The following is a 22,304-nucleotide window of genomic DNA, read 5'->3' on the forward strand; positions in this document are numbered from 1 at the left end:
TTTAATAAAGGAAGGTAGTTGTCAGCCTTGAGAATCTGTGCATGTGGTGGCACATGCCTAGATACCAGCACTGGGGAGGTGAGGGGGTGTTCTCAGACATTCTCAACTATGTGAGATGACCTGGGTTAGACCCTGTCTCAAAAAAGCAAAAAGCAAAATGAAGTAAAACAACAACAGCCTCCACCCCCACCTTGACATAAGTTACTTGAGCATTTTCTTGGTCTAAGTCAGTGGTTCTCAGTCATCTGCTAGTAATGTCTGTGTATTTAGATGTCATTTATACTGTGCAAATGAGTGTACCAGATAGTATGCTAAGGGCTATGTAGCAATCAGTCAATGTCCCCTAATCTCAGATACTGTAGTCTGCTGGTTCAATCAATCAATCAATGACTGTAGTGTGTCCTCCTTACTTTCCACTTACCTACTTTTGCATAACTTTCCAGAGTCCCTAGCAGATGCCCCAAATCACACACGACATTTCATGCTGTATTTTTCCTATAAATACATAAGCATGATAAAATGAACTTAAAAATGAAGTACAGTAAGAGAGTTACACAGGCTAAAACTAGGATAATTATCCGGGACACATTAAATGAAATTAGAGCTACTCGTTTATTGGCAATGTGACCCCATGACACAGTGTGAGAGCTGTGACAGCTAAGGAGTAACTGGCAGGTGGACAGTGTACACAGTGTGGCTACACTAGAAAAAGTGTGTTTCACATCTTGGGTCAGCTACAGATTTTATCCTACTACTTAGAATGGCACTAGATTGAAAACTTATGAATTCTTGTCCATAGCTTTGCAGAACACAAAAATAATTTTAAAGATGGATCATTTATTTCTAGCATGATCTTCACACTTCCTACTTTTGGGTCATAAATGGCATGATTTGAAATCATGGATTTGAACACTGGATAAAGGGAGAAGACTGGTACAGTAAAATAATAAGATTGGGAGCAGGCCCAGCATTTTAAATGTCTAGGTTGGACATCTAGGTTGTGCTACAGAAAGCAGCAGAGCCACCAACTCCATTGCTAATGAGGTCTTTTGTAAGGGCTTAAAGTAACTAAGCAACTTTTGAAGACACAGTCTGGAGCCTAGGCTGGCCTTGAACTCTCCATGTAATTAGTACAACCCCAAACTTCTGATCCTCCTTACTTTCCTCTTGGATTTTGGGATTGCAGACATGTGCCACCACATCTGTTGTAGGAGGTGCTAGGGATCACCCCGGGTTGTGTGCATGCTAGGCAAGCACTCTGACACCTGAGCTACACAGCCTGCCTGAAGTTTTTTTTAAGGAATTCTTTTATTTCACTTTAGAAAAAAAAAAGATGTATTTTAAAGTCAGAACTTTAATACAAGTTCCAAATAACATGAGACAAGTTTTGATGGTTTTAAAGATCTCACTTAGTGTGATTAGCAGGAAAATGTGATTTTGCTTTGAGGGAATTCTTCCATGGCCTGTTGGTCATCTGTGTATTTTCATATAAGCTACTCTTAGTTCACTGATCAAAGCCTACAGAGAACAGGGTCTCTAGGATGCTGCTTTTCTCATGGCCACATAGACGATGCACTGAGAACTGAGACAGGGTGACCTGTGTTCTCAGAAGGCTCACGGATGTACTTCTGAATCCTGGTCCCTTCAGAACCAACTTGGGAGGATAGAAAGGCCTGGCATAGTAACCTCCGAAGGTCACTGCTGGCCTCCATTTCTTGTGGGAACCATGTGGTCAGGGAGAACTTCCCTCTGAGCAATAAAGGGTATTTTTCCTTCTCAAAATGGAGCCTCAGCATGTTGACTCTTTAATGTTACAGTTACCTGACGGACATTGACCGAATCGCCATGCCCTCCTTCGTGCCAACACAACAGGATGTGCTTCGTGTTCGAGTACCCACCACTGGCATCATAGAATATCCATTTGACCTGGAAAACATCATCTTTCGGTAAGTCCATCTCCAAGACAGCATCCTTTAAGGATTTGTCTGTTCAGGGGGCAAGTCCCGAGGTGAATCTTAGATGTTTGGTTCCTAAGCCCCTCTTACATTGGGATAGCCTTCTGGGGTCTCACGCTCCACAACAGAGGGACTTCTGACCTCTTACTGGGAAGAAGTCTTCTAATGTGTAGTCATACAGGTGTGCGTTCCTGTGGCCATACAATCTGATGTCTTTTCCCTAATGTTGAATAGGATTTTTCTTTCCCTTGTTGCCTTTTCTGAGATTTATCCTTAAATAAAAAACAATATAAAAGTATGTATTAAAAGTTTATGATATATGGAGTACTTGTGTATGTGTATATATTTCTATTTCTATAACACTCAGGATGAACAGATCTTCCCTGAACTTTGTACAGGAAAAATAAATAAAAATACAAGGCATTTAAAAAGCACTGAAAATTTCAAAGCACTTAAAAAAATTATTTTGTGTGCATGTTCCTCAGTGTATATGTATGTGCAGCACATGCATGCAGGAGCCCTTGGAGAAAATGAAGGCATCTAACCCCTGGGACTAGAGCCCTTGGAGACAATGAGGGCATTTGACCCCTGGGACTGAAGTTATAGGTGGCAGTAAGCCTCCATGTAGGACTGAATTCAGGCCCCTTGCAACTGCAAGAGCAGCTCTTAACCAGGAGACAACTCTTTAACTTCTCAAATCCCTTGAATCTAGTATTCCCCTATCCTTTTAAACAAGGTTCATTTTACACATCTCTAGCCTTCCCAGATTGAATCCTATATTACAATTCTGTTTTAGAACTCCTGCAGTGTTGTCAAAAGGGGGAAGGTGATGTAAAAACACTCTCCACATCTTTGTTACAGATGTCTAATTTCATGATTGCTTGCTCTCTCTCAAGTTGCCCTCTGTATTTAAACCTTTTCAACTTCAAGGCTGCTTGCAACCTCTCAAACACAACAGAATGAGTTTGTCAAAGCTTTGGTGAACAGGTGTTACCTTTCCAGAGCCTTAGGAATGGGTTTAATGTCACCTGTGGTGACACCTTGCAGCTTGTGGCACCTCCCCCATGCAGTCTTTCTGGATGAAGAATTCTGATGCTTGAAGTTGAGGTCTTAGCAGAATGTCTTCATGTCGATTCTCTTGATATTTGTGCTTTCTCTCCTAGCTCTATACCCCTCTCCAACATGAGGCAAGCAGCATGCATAGCATTGTAAGCATGTCTGCACTCCTGGAACATGGCTTAAAGGCACCTTTCCAGATAGTAGTCATGGCAGCCACAATGAACCTGTGGACTGTCTAACCAAATTGGTTTAGGGTCTTCAGAAATTGGTGTGAGGTGAGGAATAGGGGTGGTGGGTGTGACCTGGTAGTTTATGTGCTTTACTTGACCCATATAGTCTGCCAGGGTGTTAGGAAAAATATTTGCACTAACACTTATGAACAAATATTTTACCTAAAACCTACCAGGTTTCTTTAAAGTATCCATAGATCTGGTAATAGTGAGCCTGTATCTTGTGCAGCATCGACAGACCTCAGTGACATGGCAGCTATTCCTCTAGACTAATAGTGCTTAGGGCTCTATGTCAGCAATCCCTGCGCTGAGTCCCTGAAATACCTCCTAGACACAGGTAACGTCTTTGGATTTTTATACTGAGCAGAAAGCACATGCAGATTGGAGGAGGGGTGGGATCTAGCTAACATAGAAAGAAAGGATCTGGGGATAACTGAGATGAACTGTGAAAGCAAGACCAGGATGGAGTGGGGCTAACCTGTAACTCTAGCTCCAAGAAATCCAATAACCTCCAGGGCATCAGCACACACACACACACACACACACACGTTATAAAAAGAACAATACAGATTATACATTTAAATATAGGACCTGAAGAAAGCAGAGGTACCAGGAAGATGGCTTGCCTTTGTCTCTTTCATGTCCTACAACTCTATGTGGGTAGCTGGACTTAAGCCCAAGTGGACTGTCTTAGTCAGGATTTCTATTCCTTCACCAAACATCATGACCAAGAAGCAAATTAGGGAGGAAAGAGTTTATTCAGCTTACATTTCCAAATTGCTGTTTATCACCAAAGGAGGTCAGGACTGGAACTCAAGCAGGTCAGGAAGCAGGAGCTGATGCAGAGGTCATGGAAGGATGTTATTTACTGGCTTGCTTCCCCTGGCTTGCTCAGCTTGCTTTCTTATAGAACCCAAGACTACCAGCCCAGGGATGCCACCACCCACAATGGGCCCTCCACCCTTGATCACCAGCAGAGAAAATGCCCCACAGCTGGACCTCATGGAGGCATTTCCCAACTGAAGCTCCTTTCTCTGTGATAACTCCAGCCTTTGTCAAGTTGACACACAAAACCAGCCAGTACATGGATGTTGGCGTTTTTGTGCCAGGACTACTGCAGCAGTTTCTTACCCAGTATCTCCAGACAGGCTCCATCTCAGTCTTTTGCTTGGAAACCACCAAAGTTCTTCACTGCCTATGCAGCACTGTTTTAACACACTAACCTTAAGAGCCCCCATCCCTCTAAAAATTACTGAGGACCCCAAAGGGCACTAACTCAATGGTGCAATGGCTTGTATCCTTTCCCTGGAGTTGTATGTTTCCACCTTTGACTGTCCACCTCTGTCGAGCAGGATGGTGGATGTTGGTGGCCAGCGATCTGAACGACGGAAATGGATTCACTGCTTTGAGAGCGTCACCTCCATCATTTTCTTGGTTGCTCTGAGTGAATATGACCAGGTTCTGGCTGAGTGTGACAATGAGGTATGTTGGGAGTTGGGAACTTAGAGGTATGCTGCTGGGGTGGGGGTGGCAACAGTGGAAGGTAATCTTATTTCTTCAATGTTTTAAGAAGCTAGCCAGTGAGGAAACAGACCCTTCTCTGCCAGCACTCAGGTGTCTGTTACCAATGCAACCTACAGGTGCACTGCAGACTCAGTGCTAATGTCCTGTGTAACTTAACAACAAAATACATTATGAGATAATTAACAACAAAATACATTATGAGATATTTATCATTAGAGTTCACAGCCAGGTTTGGTGGCATACACCCTTAATCCCTGCACTTGGGAGGCAGAGACAGGCAGATCGATGTGAGTTCCAGGCCAGCCAAGGCTGCATAGTGAGGCCCCATCTCAAGAAACCCAAACTAAACCAACACAAAACAACAAAAAACCCAAATAAAGAAACAGAAGACTTCATAATTTTGTGACTAATTTAGAGTTTGGTCTATTGCATATCATGAGTCGTGGATCAGAACCCTGGATCCAGTGTAGTTGCCCACTAGAATTTCCTAAGGAACCTTGGGGAAAATGGAGTGTCCAGGTCAAATAGCAGAGACCCTGGCTTGGTTGACGGATAGTGGCTGTGGCCTGAGAACAAGGACTGTTCTCCACATTCCCCCAGGTAAATGTAATATATCACAAAGGGTGAAAACCAGGAAAAAGCAGAGAGCTGGGACTGAGTCAGGGGAGCTCAGCTTACCAAGTCAGCACTTCCAAACTCAGTAAAATCCAAGCTGGCCACACAAAGCCGACATTCTTACTGCTGGTGGTATGCTGGGAAAAAAAAAATACTGTCTTTGATTTTGTACTAGATATATATTTACTGGGAAAAAAATACTGTCTTTGATTTTGTACTAGATATATATTTACTGGATTCCAGTGGGGCCAGTTTCATTCCCAATTCTCTTCAGAGACCCTAATACACACAACGTTGTCTACCAATCCTCTCCCAAGCACATCCCTTCTAAGACTGGGTCTTATGTCTTCTGGCCTCAAACTGACTGGGAAGCAAGAGGTAACCTTTGACTTCTGATCCTCCAGCCTTACACTGCCTTCCAAGTGCTGGGGTAATATCTGTGTGTTACTGTACGGATTGAACCCAGGGCTTCATCATGCTAGGCATCTCCAGCACAAGCAATACTGTTTCTAATAGATACCATGAGCAGATTCTTCATCCGCCAGAGAATGGCACTCTCAAACTAGGGGCAGAGCTGCCTATTGAATGCAGCGTGTCAGGAGCTATCCAAGATTGCAATTGTTCTTACTTCTCTGCAAGGGGCATCCAGGGCTGATCCAGCCCAGGCAGGTACTGTGCCTCCTGCAAAGCTGCAAGGATTTTTTTGTTTTTTGTTGTTTTTGTTTTTGGTTATGGAGCCTGGTTTAATACGTGTTTATATACACACATTCACATCCTTACATATTTGCACCAGTAACTCATGGTTGTTCTTATTTAGTTTAATTCCCTTCTCGGTGCTGAGATTTTTTTTTTTTTTAAAGCAATTACAGTATCCAAAAACCAAAAGGATACCATTTAGGTTACAGATGACAACAGGTGCATTTAGTGGACTTTGACTTATCTTCTGAAAAGTGGCCTTGTTTGTTGAGGCAGGCAGGATTCAGCTATGCATACCAAGTCTCAGAGACAGCCTGGGGGAAGTACAAGGTTCAGACAATCCAAATAACACTTCCTCAAAAGACATCTGAGGAGACTGTTCTCAAAATATTTTCCAAGAATCATGAAGGTGAGAGTTACTATATAAATGTGTATAGTTAATGAAAGTGACCTTTTTTTTTTTTTTTTTTTTTTTTTTTTAAAAGCAGCAATTTGTTTAAGGACAGGACAGGATGCCATGTTGGGAGTGCACCGTAGCTAGAAGCACTGTGGCCTGCAGAGAACCACAGGAGATAAGGTGGCAGAAGTTCCTCTAGGTAGTTTTAAGGATCCAACTCACAGACAGGTGCACCTTCCTGCATGGCTCCTCCTGGTACCGGCTGACATCGTGTGAAATCCTCTGTGGATTACCAGTGTATACCTGTCCATGATCGCTTTCTGTTTTTACAAAGGCAATATATAGGAAATACAAATAAACTGATTACAACTGCTGTGGCCCCTAGTGCCAACCCCAGAACTAGGATGAGAGGTACAATGAAGAGCTTTCCAGCACAGACTGACCTTTGAACTGATCTTCTTAAATGAGGTCTCTCTGGGAGGTAGCAATATTTGTATCCAAACATACTGATGTGTGGTCTCCGAAAAACCGGAGCTGGCGGTATCTCTCTCCACATCGATAGCAAAAATTAGTGTTATACTGTGAACAAGTCATATGGTCACACCCTTCAGTTCTCTGGATATGGATCTTGTACTTTGGACACTTCTGGGCATTTCTCTGCCCATGCTCAATCTAACTGGCCCAGTGACGCAGTAACTTCTCCTTTTTTGTACTTCCTGCATTTAACACCTTCATGCCAAGGAGAGTGGCACTTAAAACACCAGATGAATTGGCAAGCGGGACACTGGATTTTGTATCTGCTTTCTGATCTGGAAGGAGTGGGGATATGTCCTTTTTTTCTTAAAGGCTGTGAAGTGTTCGCATTGAGGACAAGGCTTGGTGCTGGACTCAATTCGGCCAAGTTCCAAGAAGTACTTCTACTTGATAGAGTCCTCATGGGTTAAATTGTAGACAACAGTTGTTTCCTCCATGAATTCGAAACACTCTGTGACTGGGCATTTGCTTTCTACTTGGCCAAGTTGTACCTGAGAGCTCAGGTAGATTTTGAGGCACTCCTCACACACTGCCTTCTTGCAGCAGGGCAGGGGCTTGTTGCTCTGACAGAAAGTTACCAGGAATGAGGTTATTTTCCAAGGAGTACCAATGTCTTCCTAATGGTCTTTCCCTCTGAACTTAATGCAAGATTCCGTGACTGTTGTTTCAAGGCTGTGAATGTAAATCATCAATGCCCGGTATCAGGTGGTGGCCCATGAACAAACTTTATCTTCAGCGAAGGCTTCTCTCTGATGAGTGCTACTATATTAATTAACTCATTTACTTGTACCTTACTTGTGCCATTGGAGTAACAGTGGCTACTGCCTAGTTCTCCAAAATGGGATTTCAAAAGAGAGATATATAATTATAAAAAGTTAGGAATTCTTAGGAGTTACTTATGGTATGGTTGGTTGCTCACAGGACCATGAGGTCAGTCCAATTTCTTTCTTTTTTTTTTAAACATTTATTTATTTTGCGTGTATGAGTACACTGTAGCTGTACAGATGGCCGTGAGCCATCTTGTGGCTGCTGGGAATTGAGCTCCGGACCCCGCTTGCTCCGACACCCCCTCCCCGCTCGCTCCGGCCCCACTTGCTCGGGCCCCACTTGCTCCAGTGTAATTCGCTGTAGGTGTCTTCAGACACTCCAGAAGAGGGTATAAGATCTCCTTACAGGTGGTTGTGAGCCACCATGTGGCTGCTGGGATCCGAACTCAGTCCAATATTCTTAAAGATTAAATAAATATATTCTCTCCTCCGAAAACCACAGGTGTTTGGAACGAATGTAAATGCTGTCACTTCGGCCTGCTCTTTCCAGTTGCAGATACATATTGGATACGTTCACTATGCTAAACAGATTTTTTTCCCATGGAGGTTAAGATAATACTATACTAAGAGAATCTTTAAAAGTGGATGCGTTTTCTCTGATAACCCTTTCTGGACCTGTGTGTGGCTTGTCGGGAAGCAGATTCATGGCTTGACTCTTTGGAGCACTCCTTGAGCTTTGATGTTACAGTTGCTTTCTACTCTAAAGGAAAGTTCTTGCCTTTTTCCCTCTTAGAAATACTTCAGAGAAAATTCTTTCAACAGTTGTCAGGTGACACAATTTGTTTCTGAGCTACCTGCCTCCTCAAATTTGAGAGTTTTTAGTATTTTCTTTGAAGGTTGTTATTTAAAATTACTGTCTGTTAGCATAATTGTCATCAGACTCACTTCTCTGTGGGTTTGGGAAAGATAAATTTTTGGAATAATATGCTCATCCACCAAATTGGGACAACAATCTTAGCCTGGCTAAGGTGCTATGCCATGTTAGCTCCCTTCTGATCAGTCCAGCATACCCGAGGGCTCAAGGCTGTGGTCCTCTTGGAAGACCTTTCCTTTGTCCTGTGTTACAATATACTAGAGGCATTGTTCAGAAGCACACATCCACTTGAAGCTGTGTCTCACAGAACAATTAAGGAACACGAATACCCTGTCAAATGAAGTAAACTTCCTGCTCAAAGTTACATAAAAGGCTTCTTTAAGGCAAGAGAATAGAGCGTTCCAGAGCATCGGATCAGGAAAGTCAACTAGGTAGATGAGGGAGGAGGGAAACGGAAGCTGGACTGGTGGGATCATGTGCATTCCATCACAAGAGCAGTGATCCAAGGGGAGAGGGGACTGATGGCCACGCCCAGCCACTCAGCATGCTGTTTCCAAGCCTTGCTTTCCTTGCTGGCTTACTGTAACTTCCTTGTTTCTCACTAGAACCGTATGGAGGAGAGCAAAGCCCTGTTTAAAACCATCATCACCTACCCCTGGTTTCTGAACTCCTCTGTGATTCTGTTCCTAAATAAGAAGGATCTTTTGGAAGAGAAAATCATGTACTCTCATCTAATTAGCTATTTCCCAGAGTACACAGGTAAGTTATTCACTTGGGGAATGGGGCTTTCACACTGACCTTATGGATCAGTCTTCAGCATGGCATTCTAGGGCCTCCCTGACAGGCTCTCACTTGCCAATTCAAATTACAGTTCTCACTGATGTGTTCATGGTTTTGCCTCAACATCTGCCATTGCAAGGGCCTGAATGTACATGCCGATATACATGGTTGACTTTTCTTGCTGGTCTGGCCCCACCTCAGGCAACCTCACCTAGGAAAAAACCTTCTGGCCTGTACCACAGCCTTCCATTTGTGTACCAGGTCTTCTCTGTTGTCCCAGCAACTCTTGGAAGCGGAGCTGGCTGCTTTGTGGGGTTACAGGATGGCATCATCTTAGACACAGGGTGTGTGTTGAAGTCTTCCTTCCATGTACGAAGGCAGGACAGTTCTCACTTTTGCTAATCCCTCCTGGAACAAGAGGTCTCAGACACTGATATTATGTTAATATTTCGGTGTGCCCCCTTTTCCCTTGGTTAAAGACTCTGGTATTTAATGGTAGCATAGTTTAGGACTGTCAAACTTTAAGATCAACCTAGTAATACCAGATTTTGAAGCACACCTCCTTCCCCCCAACCCACAGCTGCCTGTCTGTACAAATTAGTAAGAATCACTTCAAAAGTGTTAGAAACAAAACTAGGCCATTAGGCCACTATTTTTAGACAAACCACTTTACAGTATAATTATTAGATATACCAGTGGACACTTTAAAAAGACCAAATATTGGGCTAGAGAATGGCTTGGTAAAAACACCAGAAGCCACCTAAAAAATCAAATCCAGGCACAACTGTGTGGACTTTTAATCACAGAGCTAGGACAGGTAGACAGCAGATCCCTGGGATTTGCTGCCTGCCTAGTTGAGCCTAGTTGGTGAGCTGTAGGTCAATGAAAGACCCTGTCCATTGAGGTGCATGTCATTCCTGAGAGTAACATGACATTGTTCTCTGGTCACATGCATTTACACACACACACACACACACAATTATTTTATGGATTCATAATGAAATGTTAATTACTCCAGGTAAACTTTCCTTAGTTATAATGGTCAGAGAAGGATCCCAGATAAGAACAAAAATACATTTAAAAAAATGGATTGTGAGAGGAGATGGCAGTAAGTCTGTATCTTTCTTTATTCTTCTCATGACCAGGACCAAAGCAAGATGTCAAAGCTGCCAGGGACTTTATCCTGAAGCTGTATCAAGACCAGAATCCTGACAAAGAGAAAGTCATCTATTCACACTTCACATGTGCTACAGACACCGAGAACATCCGCTTTGTGTTTGCCGCCGTCAAAGACACCATCCTGCAGCTGAACCTGCGGGAGTTCAACTTGGTGTAAAAGGAGGGCCTGCTCCTCCCAGACAGACAGTGAGCTGAGCTCTTCCTGCCCCATCTACAAGTGCTTCTGACCACCTGGACCAGGACCCAAGGACATTACGTAGCCCACAGGGACAGAGATGGGTAGTGCAATGTGAAAAATACTTTACCAACCCTTTCAAGTGTCTTTAATTCTTGATTGTCTAATTCTTTTCTTATCTTTTGGCTGAAAGATTAAGTATAATTTTTGGAGTGATTTACCCTCCCCCCTTTTTTAAACTAGTGTTCAACAGCTATTAAAAATCATGCAACAGAGGGACTTGTTAATTTACAAATCATGCCTTCAGACCTCTGAGATTCATTTAGGTGACTAAAACATCTTCATAGGCTTGATAATTTTAAAATAAATCTTTTAGGAAACATTTCTAACATTTCTTCCCCTTAATGCTGAAGTATGACTCATGTAGCAATTTACTAAACAACCAAAGACTTCTTTCTATGCCTTTTTTGGGGGTTATTTTTTATTTTAAAAACAGGGTCTTAAGTAGCCCAGGCTGGCTTCCAATTCAAATTTGCTGTGTAATTGAGCATGGCCTTGGTCCTCCTGCCTGGCTGTTCCATGCTCAGCTAGGATTTTTTTTCTCTTCTGAGACAGGGCCTCATGTATTCCATTCTGGTCTCAAACATAACTCTGTGGCCGAGGATGACTTTGGACTTCTAATTCTCTTGTCTTCATATACACAACCTATTTAAGGCAGTTCTCACCCTGTTGCTAATTCCTAGCATTAAGAGGTCCCAAACAGTGTGATTTCACATTGATATTTACAGGTTAGTAATGCTTGGATATATGTGTCACATGATCAGTCTATGTGATGCTTGGGATGGAACCCAGGGCTTTGTGCATGTTAGGCCAATGTTCTGCTAACGGAGCTACACACCCAGCCAAAGATTTCTTTAAAAAGCAGTTCTTTTCATGTCAACTTTCTAAGCCAAATTAATATTATCAAAATATTAATTTTGCCACAACTTGATAAAACCAACTCTGACACATGATAAGTGGACTTTAGATATTGCATGTGTGTGTGTGTCCCCTAATGCATATGGCCAGGTCTTGTAGCTTATGGAATGGCTAAAGCGTAACTTGTTTAACAGATGTTATGTAAACCTTGCCAAAGCTCTGATGGCAATCACAAATGTGCTGTTTGAACTGTGTACGCTGTGCCTTTCTGGATACTAAGAATACACTGTTCTACCCTGAACACCGATGATGATGTGCTTCATAGAGCTCGTGGCTGACAGTTCTGTTCAAAAGAAAATGCTACAATCTTAACAACTCAGTAACCTTCCTGCTTCCTCCCTTTGAAACATGGTTCATCATGGTGTGCTGGAGCTCCTTAAAGGCTGGCTCAGTATTTCATACTTAAGGGCTCGGGTGGCTTTGCTTGGACTGCTTACTCAAGAGGTAGGTCTATTTACTTAAGACGGATCTACTTCTCACCATCTTCAGAGGTCCCCAAATTAAAATGGTTCAGCGTTTACAACAGTGAGAAAGTGACAAGTATCCAGTAGAAACTGTACTTTGAATTACAATCCTTTCTCAAGTTAGCGATTTTTGGTCTAGTACTCTCTTGAGATGATGGGCAGTTATAGGCTGTAGCTCCCAGTCAGCCATAACATCATGAGGGGAAGCATTAACTTCTCTGTAGTGCACTGCTGAACTGGAGGTACCAGAGGGTCAGTAGACTATGTACATTTTCAGCTTCAATGCTTTCTGTCAGTGTGGGCTTTACTTAGTTCTCAGATTGTCTACATCTATTGCAGAACCACATGGCTTAATTCCTAGAGCTGAACTAAGCCATTCTTTCACCCAGTGACTGGACTTCCAGATTGTCAACTTGTTGGAACAATTGCAAGTGTGAAACCATTCTACCAAAGTAGCAATATATTTTAAAAGTCAGTCTTTATGCATGAAGAACTGGACAAACAGATGCTAAATCTTATGTGAAACAATTAGTCATAAAGACAAAGACGGAGCTTTTCAAGATATCTAAAATGATACAGCCAGCATTCACTTTTGTGATCCCTATCACTTGTCATGGCTAAAAGTGACTAACTGGGTCTTATTAGCCTAAACTAATCTAAAAAGAAGCATACCAGTATAATCTGAACTAAGGGCATCAAACAATGTGGAATTCTTTTTGCAAATACTTTCTAGCACTGAGCTACTGACAATTTATCATTTGGCCGACATACAAGAAAATGATGTCTTTTGGGGCAAGAGAGTTGTGGAATAAATCAAATTTTGGTGACAAACACCTTTTCCAGTTACAACAAGATCAAACTTTCCAGATTAGAGATAATTTAGTAATTCCTGGTGGTATTCATTCTCCCTTGGTCCTTCTTTTAAAGTATGCCTACCTACTACTAAAGAAATTAGCCATCTGAAGTTGTGGCTGAGTCCACCAGGTATTCATTCCATCAAGCTTTTAGTCAATGCTGAGTATGCTTGGCTAGAAGGCAACTGAAAAGTCAGGACACTGATCTCAGAGTAGCGTAGTTATTAATCTAACAGTAATGAATCTCAGCATTACTTAAATACTCAGATTTTAGACAGGCAGGAGAAGGCAAATGTTCCTGGTTCTACTCAATAACAACCAAACCAGATGGAAGAGCAGAAAGCTTTATTGGACTCACATATTGTTAAACTAGGCAGCCATCTTAGCATGCAATCCCAAACTACCCCTTCAAGAAATACTGTTTCAAGTGTAACTAGGATTGCCAACACAGTTTTAGAAAGAAAAAGACTAATTTTTAAGAATAATAACATTAGAAATGCCTATGTTAATAAGACTATGTCAAAGTATACAAAACTAAGGTAGCCACTGTATAATAGGTAATTAGGTCATGGAATACTAGGAATAGAAACGTGAAGGAAATACAGATGCAGTGAAGAAATAGATACTTAAAAACCATAATAACCAATGGTTGTGCTTGCACCAAACAATAAACATATCAATGAAGTGCAAACTACTTAGTCAATATGAAAATAGTTAAGACACTAGTCTGGACATTTCATAAAAGTGGAACTATACAATTTCAAACCTATGAAGAGAAAGTATTTTTTAAAGTATATCTTCCTTGGCAATTTTGTTAGTTGTAATATACTTGTACACAGAGATGACCATGTAAAAAACTTTATATATGGTGTTTTAGTAAGTCCCAAATATAACCTATACTTACTGGTGGGCTAGCATTGACATTTAAAACATTCTATTATCAATGACAATATATTGGTTTTGAAATGTTTTTCTGCCCCAATACTGGTGATTTTTGGATAGTCAATCAACAGTGGTATGAAGACATCATAAGAAACACTGAGGCAAGAATGATCATGCTCTGCTTTAGGCAATACCTCTAAATTGGATATTTTATTTTAAGAGCTTTGTCACAAAATTTTACTAGAAGGAAACACTGACATCACACAAATATGTTCAGTGACAGAGATTCCAAATAAAAGCAATTTGATATAGATCACAGTGTTAAACTACAACTCCAATTTATATTTGTATAAATAACTCAATTTTGAAAAAATACTTATTGACCTATAAAATCTGAAGTTAGATTTCTTTTGTTTGTTTGTTTTCTTTTGGTTTTTCGAGACGGTTTCTCTGTGTAGCCCTGGCTGTCCTTGAACTCACTCTGTAGATCAGGCTGGCCTCAAACTCAGAAATCCACCTGTCTCTGCCTCCGAAGTGCTGGGATTAAAGATGTGCACCACTGTTGCCTGGCTGAAGTTAGAGTTCTTATTTGTCAAGCTTTGGGTAACCTGACTTTTCCTTTTTAAAAAGAAAGCTATAATGCTTAAAAAAGAAAAAAAAACCCATAATGTTAACATAAAAATATTTTAAATGACATGAGATAAGTTATTTTACAAGAAAGGCAATCAAGTAGAAGAGGTTCCAATCAAACAAGCATTGGTGGGGTTTCTGAGTAAGATGCAGCCCCTTCAAGTTTAGCCAGGTGGCACGTTCTGGGTCAGTGGGGAAGTCATGTTAGTGGGGATAATGTTCGCATCTTCATGCTACATAGAGGAGATCATAAGGAACACAGATTATCCATCTAACGTAAACTCAGTAGGTTAGCATTAACAATGAAGTATAAACTTAAAAAATACATTAAAATGGTCAGGCAGAGTGTGAAGTGTTCCTTTCTAGATGGAGGAGTGATACATGATTCTATGGAGCACCAAAGGAAATCAGACTGATGAGTTCATATTTAATCTGGTGTAAGAAATACAAGTCTTTTCCCTTTTCTGTTTGGGTCCTATGGAAAGGAGGCCATGCAGTACTTTTAGTTAAAAGGTACTGTTATTTATATAGCACCCTCAGCAAGTGAGTGCTCTGATTCTATAATAATGTCTACTTCATAGCTAGCTACCCATTTTCAGGATTTTTTCCTACCTGCATGATGAGCCAGACAGAAGGCAAATGGGAGTAAGAGGACCTGAAGCTAGGGGGCTCTACCACAGCCTGTGGTCTTTTTAGGAGTCATCTGCAGAGTTAATTATCTATGCCTTATCTGGTCTTACTGATCTCCTATGAGGAAACAGAAGTAAAAACAGTTCATATACTAGAAAAAGAGCTCTCTTGACTTTCCACCCTAAAGATGACTGCTTGCTCCAAATCGGCTCATTCTATTCCCAGGAAGGAGAACAGTTCCAACAATTACTAGATGGCCCATGCTGCCTCCCTAGTCTTTTAGGCTATTTATTAATTTTTTTAATCTAACACTACAAAGTGGTGTTCCACTTTAAGTTATAAACGAAGAGTATTTGTTCTTATGTGTTATTCTGTTCATGTACTTCTTTATATTCCAATTTTGAAATACGGTTGTCTTTAGCTATTAGACTGATTTCATGACCCATTGGTTAAGATCTATAATTTGAAAAACACTGCCACTGAGGACTTCAATTGCATCAGGGATACAGAAAAGCCCACAAAGTAAAGGCCCACAGCACAGACAGACCTGACTGCTCTAGGCACCTATTCTATAAACATATATGGCTTCTGCTATCTGTGCTTTTGTCTCAGTCTTTTTAATGCAGAGGCGTATGCAAGGGAGCAATTGGCACATAGTGAAGAATCAACCAACATGGCAAGAATAAACTACAGGACATTCAGTGCTGAGTGGTTTGTTTTTTAAAATCAGGAAGGTATGAGACACCACTCTGTGGGATGCTTCTAAGAGATTAGAAGCTAGCAGAGTGACACTCACTGGGATGCTACTGCTATTGCATATATCAGAAGAAATGGAGACAATCATGATAGAGATAATAGAAAACTCCAAGATATCAGATGCTACAGAACATGTGCACGTGTACACACACACACACACACACACACACACACACATACACACACACACACACAGACAAACTGTGATTCCAGGATGAATTTTCTTAAAAAGATCTAGATTCTGAATCAAGCATGTAACTGCAAATTATAAGGTGTTAAGCTAATGCCTCACTGAGTAGTTAGTGTTCCTAGTTTTCATTGTTGTCTAGACAGATGATCTAAAACGATCTGTGTCATTCTGCTGCATAGTCTGAGAGAGTGATGGGTACAGGATTCATAAAGAATGAGAGCTATGTCTTAGGTTTTATTGATATAGGAACAAGGAGGATAGGCACGTAAGCTATGTATGCGCACGAGTAATAAAGCCCATCCTGCTGGCTGCCAGAGGATACAGAATTGCTATGCTACTACTTTTGTATTTTATTTACCACGGCATACCTGGGGAGTTATGGATCTACTTTTTCTGAGTTCATGAAAGAAGAAATCAATGAGGAATTTAACTCTCGGCAGTGACTGGGATTCAAAGAAAGCAACATTCCAGATGGGGAGATAACACCAATCTTTACAGGTTTAATCTACAAACTTGGAGGGGCTCAGCAATAGAGAAAATGTGTACCTTACCTTGAAGAAAGGTCACCTTTGGGATACACAACTACAACAATATGAGATTTGTCATCTTTTGATCCAATTTATGGTTACCAGGGAAAGCATTCTGGGAGATGTTACCAATAGCACTGTTTTTTTTGCAATGACATAGTAACAATCACAGGATTGGGCAGCAACAATGGGAGTTACAGTCTGGCATGCTATTCATTCCAGCTTTTACAGCAAAGCAAGGGCTTGGCAAGCCTGTAGATTAAATGTCCATTGACCAAACAGACTTTCAACACCAGTTTATAACAAGTTGGTAACACATACAATATACATTAAACACTGTGTATTTTTCAATAACTGATTAAGACATTCTGTTTATAGTTCACAACTGGACATCCAGTTCATTCTGTTTAACTTAAAACAGTCCATCAATAGTAAAGAGCAAAGAGCTTGGACAAAAACCAAAGTGGAGAAGCCTGCAGCCCTAGTTTTCTATCATGGCTGAGCTCAGAATTTTTGTAGTGACAAGCCTGTATGTTTAAACAAGTATTTTTCCTCGCCTGGATAACCTTAACCTAAAGTGACAGGGTAGGTGACTGGTTAGATTTTTAGGGTTTGCACTGTAACTCAAGAAAGGGCTCTTTATTCTAGAGCATAATTCATTATAGCTAAGATGTTGGGGTTTGTCTTTTCTGTATTTTTTAAATTCCTGTTACCAGTAAACATAAGGTAAACATTATTAAGGCTTTAAATATTTACTTTGAAAACAACTGTCTGTTAAAAAAACAAACTGGGTAAACCCATGGAGTTCTCCTGAGGAAGTATTTCTAAGGCTAAAGGGATCTGGAGGGGTCTTTATTTTGGGGAGTATGATACTCAGTTTTTAAAGCTTTTCTTTAGTCTATGACCCAAGGGATATTATGTTCAATCTTAAAAAAGATTGTTTTTCACAGTTATACTACGCATGTTGTATAATCCAAATAATTTAAGAAATAAGGAAAATACCAAAATATTTATTTGTAAAAAGAACCTCATGATTTTGCAGAAATTACCAAAGTCTTGTCACTACTGAGGCAGTGCTTAAAGTGCTCATTCTCCATTAAACTTAAGGAGATGAAGCATGCATGAGAGAAGTCTAACGTGTTAACTGGGAAAAGCACATTCTGCTTGGTTAGACTGTGAACAATCTCTCAAGCACTACTGAGGATCCTGGAGGAAACACTTTTTATAAAATATATTAAGAATCATCACCAGATGCATGATTCAGATCAGGAAACTGAATGGACCATCTGCACTTTAATCACAGAGCTGTTTCCCCAACTGATTCTGTTTTTCTAAAGCATCTAAAACCACAGGATCCCTGAAATGACTCCTCTCCTCCATAGGAGTTAGGAGGTCCAGCATGGGAACTGTAATAACGGATTTCTATGCCTCTGCACAGCGTTCCCTCTTCATAGTCTTGGGGATGGTTCTCTTGCTTCTTCCAGCTTTGTAAGGATCCACTGTTGGGGAGAAGTAAAGCAACATTTACTAATTTTTAATGAATCTGTGATGAAACAAAATGTAGTGATGGAAACCTAAAAGCCATCATAAAGATTAGATGTAAACTGATAACCAATAGTTAACCTACATACTGTAGAAGAGAGCATGGACAGAGCTCATATTCTCTAATATTTCGAAGGTCCTTAGAACTGCCCTCACTAAAGATATGGAAATAGGGTAAGACCAGACCACTTGCTTATTAAGTAAGGAAACAAAAAGACATTGAATAAGGAATACAAGAGTTGTCCATACTAGACAGTGCCTCAACTTCAAGCAACTCAGCATGGGAAGAAGTTCCCACTCAGTGGCAAGAGAGTCAATTAAGCACAGGTCTTACACTTGAAACCCAGCCATGCCAGAGCAACACCCTCAAGTGTCAAGGCCATCAGTTCAAGGCTAACTCTTGGTCAATGGTACAGTGGCTATGTCAGGTGGCTGATTACAAGGACCATGACTCCCACAACTTAGAAGCAGAGCCCTAAGCAGGATACTGCATGTTGGAGAACAGAAACCAGGTGAGAACAGGCTTGGCCATGACAGGCTTAGCACTCAGCAGAAACTCAAGTTCTACATGGGCTACATTAAGGCTGCATCTATGAATAATTATGTATACTATAAATGGATTAAATACTCCAACTAAAAGACAGTGTGACTGGCTGGATTAGGAGCCCATACAACCTCAAACCCAACTCTAATATGTGATTTATAAGAAATGGATTCATCTCTCAGGACATGTTTAACCACTTACCACTGTATTTTAACAAAGAAGAACAAATCAAACTCCAAATTTGAATCAAAACAGAATAAATCAAGGGAGACAAAAAAAAAATCAATGAAGTTCTTGTTCTTTGAAAAGATAAACACATTAGATAATGTTCTTGGCTAGAATAGAGTCAGAACCAGAAATGACATTACACAATGATACCAGAAAGAAAAAGCTCATTAGAGCTGGGCAGTGGTGGTGCATGCCTTTAATTCCAGCACTTGGGAGGCAGAGGCAGGCGGATTTCTGAGTTGGAGGCCAGCCCAGTCTACAGAGTGAGTTCCAGGACAGCCAGGGGTATACAGAGAAACCCTGTCTCGAAAAACAAAAACAAAAACCAAAACAACAAAACAACAAAAAAAGCTTATTAGAGGTTATTATAAATAGCTATGTGCCAAAAATGGTAATCAAAAAGATATAAAAAAAATTCTAGGTGTACACACTTTACCAAGAGTGAGTCACACACATACACAAACCCAGAAAATATAGCTCAATAAAAATGAATGAAATTGAATCATTAATAAAGTCAGCATACTCTGCTCTCTTGTCCCAGGTCACATGTGTATTAATGATTCAGTGTTCTATTCCTGTTTCTTGGTAATTCATTCCCCCTTCCTATGATTAGCATGCCAATATTGCCTTTAATCACAACATCTTGACAAACTGCACAGCATGTGCTAACGGGTCCAAGGAGGAGAACAGGTGACAAGTGAACTTGCAGATAGTCATATTCAATGGAGAATGTAGCAAGAAGCCATGAGGTCAGTTTTGTTCTGATTCTGGGCACACTGATGAGGTGGAAGGCCCTGTGACCTTCAAGTGAGTTACCGCACAAATTACAATGTTGTGTCAAGCAGTGTCTTCACTACAATTTATGTGACATCAGTTCATAGGCTTTCTTCTAACTGTCACAATCCCCAAAGGATCATAGTACTTTTCAGTTCAGACTATTCCCACTCCAAGGAAACTGAGGTTAACTGACTTCCCTCAGCTGTTCTTGCCAGCAAGGGAGAAAATACTGAAACCTAACTTTTCTGACTACCTTGGCCTCGCTACCTGGGCATAACTAATGGTTTCTTACTTTTTCTGTACATCACTGTAACTGTGCAGTAATGAAATTAACAATATGGGGATGGCCTTTCTCTGCTGGAGTGGACAGATTAACATTAGAACAAAATGATTCTTGGTATTTGCAGACTTGTAAAAACTGAAGTATTAGAGTAAGCATTCAACAGAGGAACATGTGGAAACCTGGGATTTCAGCTCTTCAGACGCTAAAGAGGGAGAACTGTGGGGTCTACAATATACTAGACTATACAGTGAGGCCCTGTCTCACAAACAAACAAACAAACAAACAAACACAAAACTAAAGAGGAGCAATTTGATTTGAAAAGCAGAAGTGCTGAATATACTGGCAAGTATTTGAAGGATACCATTTAGCCATATGTATTAAAGCTATTAGAAACAAAAGCCCTAAACAAAATTCACCTTCTGTGAAAAATAATTCACTTATATGGCTTCAAAGTGAGATGCTCCTATGTAGCTTAAATAAAAGATTAATTATATTTACCCTAGCATCTTCTGGAGTCTTGAAGTTAACTATTTTTCCAAATTCTTTGGCATGGAATACAGACTTCACCCGTTCCTAGAAACAGAATTCATAACTTTATTTAAAAACAAAACCCAGTTGTAGAAACACAGTGGAAATGCCTCTTCTCCCTTACAGATGCTTACAACCTTAAAGGAAAGCTATTCCAGGACAAAGCAGCATTCATAAAAGACAATTTCTATGCACTGTTTTAGAACATGTAAGTATAAAAAAGAGTCAATTCTATACACTTACCTTGGCTTCAATGCGCAATCTTCTCCCATGGACAATGAATGGTTCTTTGGTGAATTCATCAAAAGTGTACTGCCACTCACATGTAAGTTGTCCAAATGTTCCCTTTGTTACGAACAGCACACCACTAAGGGAAGGGAAAGAAATAATTCACTTTGAGAACTGAGGAACTTAAGTCAATAATGTGTAAGGTTTTCATTTATTTTTTTATTTTTATATTTTGCAAGCACACATGGAATATTCACCTAGACAAACTGTAAGTCACAACACACTAAAAGCTTATTTTTCAAAAAACTTTTATGTGTGTAGGCCTGAATGAATGTATGTACACATGTGCACAGAGGCCTGAAGAAGCCATTGGTTCACTCTGGAAGTGGAGTTCCAGGTGACTGTGTACCACTGATATAGGTGCTGAGAACCAAACTTGTACCTTCTGCAATGTCACAAATGTTGCCCTAAGGACAACTGCTGAAACATTTCTACAGCTCCACAAACAATTGTAATTTAATTTATGGCTTAGGTATGCTTAGTTTATTATGCTTAATGGTAAAATGCCTGCCTAAAGAGTCAACATACTAAAAATCCTTGGAGTTTTCCAGAGAAAATCAAGCCCTGTCACTGTCAAAAATCAGAGAGAATTTTTTAAAAAATATTTAACATCTTAGGCTTCACATTTCAATTATTTCTTGTTCCACTTGGGGGAGAAATTAGAAACATGCATTTCATCTATGATTCTACCTAAGACTTTCTTCAAAGGACATTCTCCCACAATTGTTCTTTATAGTTGAGACATCAATTTTAAGTTGATAGCATACACTTTCAGAGACTTATTTAGGATACAGCCCATGGTTGAGAGAGAAGCCAGTCAGGCTCCTGCTTCAGTCTACCATCTCAGATATATATATCAGTCTGAGATGCTGAAACCACCCTGTGAGTCCTCTAGTCTACAGCCCTTCTGAAAGATGTCATAGCGGTTCATAAAATGTTCTAGTCCCACTGGCATACCCACTAATGAGAGAAAAATCTATACATTCTTATGAAGAGACACCATCAAGGCTATTGGTACCATCTAGAATAAATGCAGTGGTATTAGAGGATAAAGTCTACCTGTCTGATCAGTTACACATAACTTTTGTAGCCCGCGAAGTATATATAAACTACCTTACAATTCCCTTTATGTATGACTGTATTCATCTGCAAGCATACACAGAGCAGAACATGAACATATGACCAGAGTTTATAGCAATCAGTGTGGCTATATGGAACCAATGAACATGAGCACCTGTCACTCATATTTAATTATATTAGAGAAGGAAAAAAAGTTACCGTCTTGTTATCATGAACATATCTGTTTTGTTGATCATGACATGGGTAAAATACTTATATTTTGCAAATCTTCCATTTTCCATGACCTATAAAAAATAAGAAAACTAAAATGTTCCATTTTATGATTCTCAAAAAAAATT

The 22,304-nt window shown here is 40.3% G+C and overlaps 2 protein-coding genes and 1 pseudogene across 6 annotated transcripts in view; 1 reads left to right on the plus strand and 2 right to left on the minus strand.

Moving 5' to 3' along the window:
• Positions 1 to 12,004, plus strand: part of Gna14 (G protein subunit alpha 14) — a 159,553-nt gene extending 147,549 nt beyond the window's left edge. For 4 of the 5 annotated variants that reach the window (XM_031389847.1, XM_031389848.1, XM_031389850.1 and 1 more), the window contains 4 exons: positions 1,818 to 1,946; positions 4,597 to 4,726; positions 9,257 to 9,410; positions 10,577 to 12,004. In XM_031389847.1, coding sequence (XP_031245707.1) covers positions 1,818 to 1,946; positions 4,597 to 4,726; positions 9,257 to 9,410; positions 10,577 to 10,767 — 604 coding nt within the window. In that variant the 3' untranslated portion in view covers positions 10,768 to 12,004. Of the gene's footprint in view, positions 1 to 1,817; positions 1,947 to 4,596; positions 4,727 to 5,604; positions 5,938 to 9,256; positions 9,411 to 10,576 lie in introns of those variants that run through there. The other variant, XM_031389851.1, reaches the window with a different exon arrangement.
• LOC116104103 lies at positions 6,561 to 7,814 on the minus strand (annotated as a pseudogene).
• Positions 12,005 to 16,504: 4,500 nt separating the features above from the next.
• The window catches only part of Vps13a (vacuolar protein sorting 13 homolog A), a 191,877-nt gene continuing 186,077 nt past the window's right edge, over positions 16,505 to 22,304 (minus strand). Inside the window, exons 69-72 of the mRNA XM_031389843.1 lie at positions 22,165 to 22,250; positions 20,842 to 20,965; positions 20,569 to 20,643; positions 16,505 to 18,195 (exon numbers count right to left, since the gene is read on the minus strand). Of these exons, the coding sequence (XP_031245703.1) occupies positions 18,145 to 18,195; positions 20,569 to 20,643; positions 20,842 to 20,965; positions 22,165 to 22,250 (336 nt within the window). The 3' untranslated portion in view covers positions 16,505 to 18,144. The remainder of the gene's footprint in view (positions 18,196 to 20,568; positions 20,644 to 20,841; positions 20,966 to 22,164; positions 22,251 to 22,304) is intronic.

The sequence above is a fragment of the Mastomys coucha genome, unplaced genomic scaffold (genome assembly GCF_008632895.1).
Source record: "Mastomys coucha isolate ucsf_1 unplaced genomic scaffold, UCSF_Mcou_1 pScaffold21, whole genome shotgun sequence".
Classification (NCBI taxonomy): Eukaryota; Metazoa; Chordata; class Mammalia; order Rodentia; family Muridae; genus Mastomys; species Mastomys coucha.